Below are 5000 nucleotides of genomic sequence, written 5' to 3'. Positions count from 1 at the left end.
TCGTGAACAGGGACTTTCGCCTACAACTGGACCGAAATATATCGCAGGACATAATGTTCCTGTGAATTCCTGAAGGTCGTTTTGAAGGGTCTGATTCCATCGCGCGCTACTACTCATTTCCATCTCGTTTGCATTTGCTAATTAAGAGTTGGCACCATGAAGTGGCGAGTCCTTGCTCTCATTAGCTGCGCGCCGGAAGGAGAAGACCAAGTGCCGTATCTCGGTACGAAAGCTCACGCTCCTCAGAAAGCAGAGCAAGAGGCGATAAAGGGGAGCGTGGAGAGGCTGTTCAGGCTTGTTGGTCCTTGCGAGAGGCCTGGAACGGGGTCTGCGGGGCCTGCGCTGGCACTGAGAGCGGTGTTAGTTGTGTGATCCATGGTCACACGTGTAGGTATTTTATTACTAGACAGGTGAACAGATAGATAATTGAATAGCCAGATAGATAGGAAGATAGAGTATACATGGTATTTTCATATTATATAAGTAGATAGACAGAAAGATAGATTGAGTGAACGCGAGACCAAGACAGAGAGAGAAAGAGAGAGAGAGAGAGAGTCAGAAAGCATATGCAGTGTAAACTTTTTGCCAAGACAGTCAGTCTCCTTCGTCGAAATACATGAAAACCTAGGAGACAGGCACAAAGAGGTAGATAGATAGATATATAGATGGATAGATAGAGAGCAAGAGGGAGAGAGAGGGAGAGAGAGGGAGAGGGAGAGAGAGAGAGAGAGAGAGAGAGAGGGAGAGAGAGAGAGAGAGAGAGAGAGAGAGAGAGAGAGAGAGAGAGAGAGAGAGAGAGAGAGAGGGAGGGGTATATTAAGAAGGTTTAGGGATTAATGGACACATGTATATGTCATTAAGACAATTAAATGGGTACAAACGAAAATAGACAGTGGAAAAGGAAAAAGGCGATTAAAAGTATGATTAGTTGTGTATACATTTGACAGATGTTTTTAATTATCATAATTATACCAAGTGTATTCCTCTCAGATTTATCTCTATCGCCCTAAGCAATCTTTCCCATCAGTTACGTTGTTCCACGTGCATACGCTGATGGCTGGAGCATGGGTTGGCTGTACGACAGTTTAGCCGAAGTATGGGCGCCATGGCTACCCGATGAGGTACTGCCAGACGTACGGCAAGGAGGTTACTTTTCATACTCTCCGGTGCCAGGATTGAGGATCTTGTCTGTCAATATGAACTACTGCAATACTCAGAACTGGTAAGTGCGGACAATCGGTGATCAATGAGTTTGTAGCTGAATATTTTTTTTTCAAATATTCCGTCCCAGCAACACCTGTGGAAGTGAGGAAGCATTTCTACTCTTATTTCAACACCACAGTTATCGATTATAACAGCATATTTTTCTCAAAACATAAAGATGCTCCTTTATGGGACAGTAACTGATGCAAAAACGTAGTGCAGCTATAGTGAATGTATGGAATCTTTATCTTTGTGTGTGCGCGTTAAAGAATATTTTCAATGCGTTTATGTGTCATTTCCATTGCCTTTCTTACCTTGTATATATCGATTAATTGGCAAGAAGCTTATCAAATTTCATAACGTAAGTTATTCGCTTACAGTAACGGTAATAATAATGATAACAAATAATGAGACAAATACTGAGGGAAATCATACTGACAAAAATATAATGTTCTTATCTAAAACTATGCCCAATACCGTTCTGTTCTATATTACTTTGCATTTTTTTTTCGGGAAAGCGGACGCATGCTTATGTATGTCTCTGTTTCCTCCGCAACATGCCTATTAAGTTGTTGGGAGGATCTTACATAAGCTAAACCTTGTCAATAGGATTTATTTCCAGGTGGTTTTGGTTACAGAATCGCCTCGTGTGTATAGGGCAGTTTTTCTGCATGCATATGTTGTTGCAGGAAAGGCAAGATATAGCAGCGTACTGACAGAGAGAACGCCAAACAGTTCGATATATTTGTTTCAATTGAATATCTTTGTTTCGGCGAGTTCATCAACTCCATGCAGGAAGATCTATCCACACAGGTTACGTAGACATTTCTTGCAGACACACACACACACACACACACACACACACACACACACACACACACACACACACACACACACACACACACACACACACACACACACACAAATATATATATATATATATATATATATATATATATATATATATATATATATATATATAAACATATATATTTGTGTGCGTGTGTGTGTGTATGAGAGAGAGAGAGAGAGAGAGAGAGAGAGAGAGAGAGAGAGAGAGAGAGAGAGAGAGAGAGAGAGAGAGAGAGAGAGAGAGATTCGTGTGTAAATACGTACGCGTTCGCGTATGTGTACGGTGTCTGTGTATGGTTGTGTGTGTGCGTAGGGGGGTGCGTGTTTGTCTATGATTGTGTGTATGTGTGTATGGGGTTGGTATTTAGATGTATATGTATTGTATATGTATGTGCGTGTGTGACACAGAAATACTGTAGTTCTCTTCCCTTTTCTTCTTCGCAACTGCATGTGATTCCCCTCGCCATTAGCATTAACAGAGAGGCTTAAGGAAGTTCAAGTCAGTTTGTATGTAGTGTAGCCCGAGCACGGTTTTTTTTCTAAAATACTCGAGTTGTTTTGTTTAACAAATTTCTTTCATGTTTAAACGATACACCGTAAATATGTTTGTATTTTAACTAAACACAGCACAGAGCTATATTGCTGGGAAAATTCCCTTCATTTACATAACAAAATTTTGACTCTTTTTTGTCAAATGAAATTCAATAGCACCAAAATATATGTTTGTCAGTTTAATGGCACATTATGTGAGCGCATACAAGTGAGTTGCAAACACTTCGCCTCATTGACATCCCGAACATACAGAATCTCCAAACAAAATACAGACTATTGCACAGGCAAGAAATGGAAGAAAACAAATTGATTAGGCAATTTAATAGTTGTGCGAGTACGCGCAGTGTTATACATTTCGCTTTCACGAGATCAGGAATATAAAAAAAGTCCTAATAAAATGCCCTTATCACACTGTGAAAAGTGGCCCCTACAAGACCAAAGGCTGGAGAAAACACCACGAACAGTGAACAAGGCAAACAGGCGAGCACATACAGACGCTCCCGCGTGTGGCGCCTCTCACAAACACCATTTAGAGCCTTGACGGCCAGCTTTAACCCAAGTTTTATATCTCTCCAGAGACTTTATCGCCTTTGCCCTCACCTCAGCCGTGTTCTCACAGCCACACAGTCTGTACTTTTTTCCTTCTTTTCTTAGGGGAAGACTATTAATCAGGGATAATGATTCACAGTTTTTTGTGCTTTTCCTGCTGTGTATTTACTCAGCATGTTATCTTGTTCTAATGTTGTTAGAGGTTTTCACGTACATACGGAAGCGGCTACATTAGTACGATATTGTATTGCCATGATGTGATTTCAAAATATATAAGATTTGCATTCCAAACAGGTAATTGCTGACGTAAATGAAACCAGAAAGATCAGGTTACTAATGATGACATTGTTACTAAAGCACTATAGCAACAGCATTATAAATGATTGTCCCATGCTCTGCAACTCTTTAGATGAAAAATGTGTAATGAGAAGTACAGAGGCCAGTCTCCAGTCACTGCATTGGTCACCTGCGAGCCGAACTTTTACAGGTGGCTCTTACTGGAGAACGACGACCCCGCTGGGCAGCTGCAGTGGCTGGTGGAGCAGCTGGCGTCGGCAGAGTTGGCCAAGGAGCACGTGCACCTGCTGGGCCACATTCCACCCGGCGGGGGCAGCTGCGATCACAGCTGGTCTCATAATTTCAACCTTATCGTCGCCAGGTAAACTCGCGAAATAGGTCACTCTCCTAGGTTGGTTTTATTGCTGCTCCTTAATGCATACTTTGTTTACGTGAGTTATTATTAGGTTTATTGCCTGCATTGAGATGTAAAAAAAATACTGACTGGTATATATTCACAATAGCCATGATAAATATATGAGATTTTTTTTTCCTTAAGATAAGAAATTATGTGTGTGCTTTCCGTTTTATAATTCATTTTATCAACTTCCGATAACAATTCGAATATATTATTTAAAGTACAGATATTGTCTCTTTAAAAGTATGAAACATCATCATCCTTAGGTTCGAGTCGACGATAAGGGGAATGTTCTTCGGCCACAACCACGGAGACTCTTGGCAGATCTTGTACGACCCCGACGATTACGTGAGGCCAGTTGCTGTTGCATTCAGCGGGCCCGCGGGTATGGAGGATGTGCTTCGGTTGCCTTCGCACTACTACTTGTCTATCAGTGTATCTTCTTTTGTTGACGTAAAAAAAAAAAAAATCCTTGAAATATTGAATGTTTCGTAATACGATTGTCAGACTACAGTTACAACGAAGGATAAGGATTTTCATAACTAGAATAAAATAAAGCCATTGGAAATTCAGATGCGTAGGAGTGAAAGTCTGCAAACACGAATTTCAAGAGAAGTAGATTTCATGAAACATGCGAAGACAGTTTCCGCGCCTTTGCTTTGGTCGGTAAGACGATGATAACCCACACAAGAACAGATGGTTCTTTACGTTTCTGACGACAACCGGAAGAAAACATAAAATTATGTTATTGTCCGTGTAATCTTCATATTCATTGACACTGTATAATGAAAGGGTGATTCGGAGCGCATCAATAGCCTACCGTAGTCCTTAGTTCAGGAGAAAAGGGATCTTCACATCCATAGAAGGCTGTTTCCACATGATGAATGAATTGCGCCCCCCCCCCCCCATCCCTTCAACAGGACAAGTTGGCCGACGAGAAGAAAAGCTTCCAGACCAACTGTAGGCAATACAGCAAAATGACAGGTTGCAGCGGGCGCGGAAGAATGCTTTTGGGTGCATTGAAAGGCACAGAGAGACCTGTTTCAGCCTCCTGCTTGGAAAACAGTTAAACCAGCTCAACTGATATGGCTGATAGCATGGCAGCGTATCTGGTCGATGCGCAATCTTTTATTAAACATTTTATATCAAC

The 5000-nt window shown here is 41.3% G+C and overlaps 1 protein-coding gene across 1 annotated transcript in view; it reads left to right on the top strand.

The window, feature by feature from the left end:
- The window catches only part of LOC113828917 (sphingomyelin phosphodiesterase), a 17714-nt gene that overhangs the window by 7812 nt on the left and 4902 nt on the right, over positions 1–5000 (top strand). Inside the window, exons 7-9 of the mRNA XM_070142722.1 lie at positions 1028–1222; positions 3644–3814; positions 4117–4235. Of these exons, the coding sequence (XP_069998823.1) occupies positions 1028–1222; positions 3644–3814; positions 4117–4235 (485 nt within the window). The remainder of the gene's footprint in view (positions 1–1027; positions 1223–3643; positions 3815–4116; positions 4236–5000) is intronic.

Source organism: Penaeus vannamei, chromosome 29 (genome assembly GCF_042767895.1).
Source record: "Penaeus vannamei isolate JL-2024 chromosome 29, ASM4276789v1, whole genome shotgun sequence".
Lineage (NCBI taxonomy): Eukaryota > Metazoa > Arthropoda > Malacostraca > Decapoda > Penaeidae > Penaeus > Penaeus vannamei.
The sequence above is the reverse complement of the archived record's forward strand: the minus strand, read 5'-3'. Positions and strand labels throughout refer to the sequence as shown.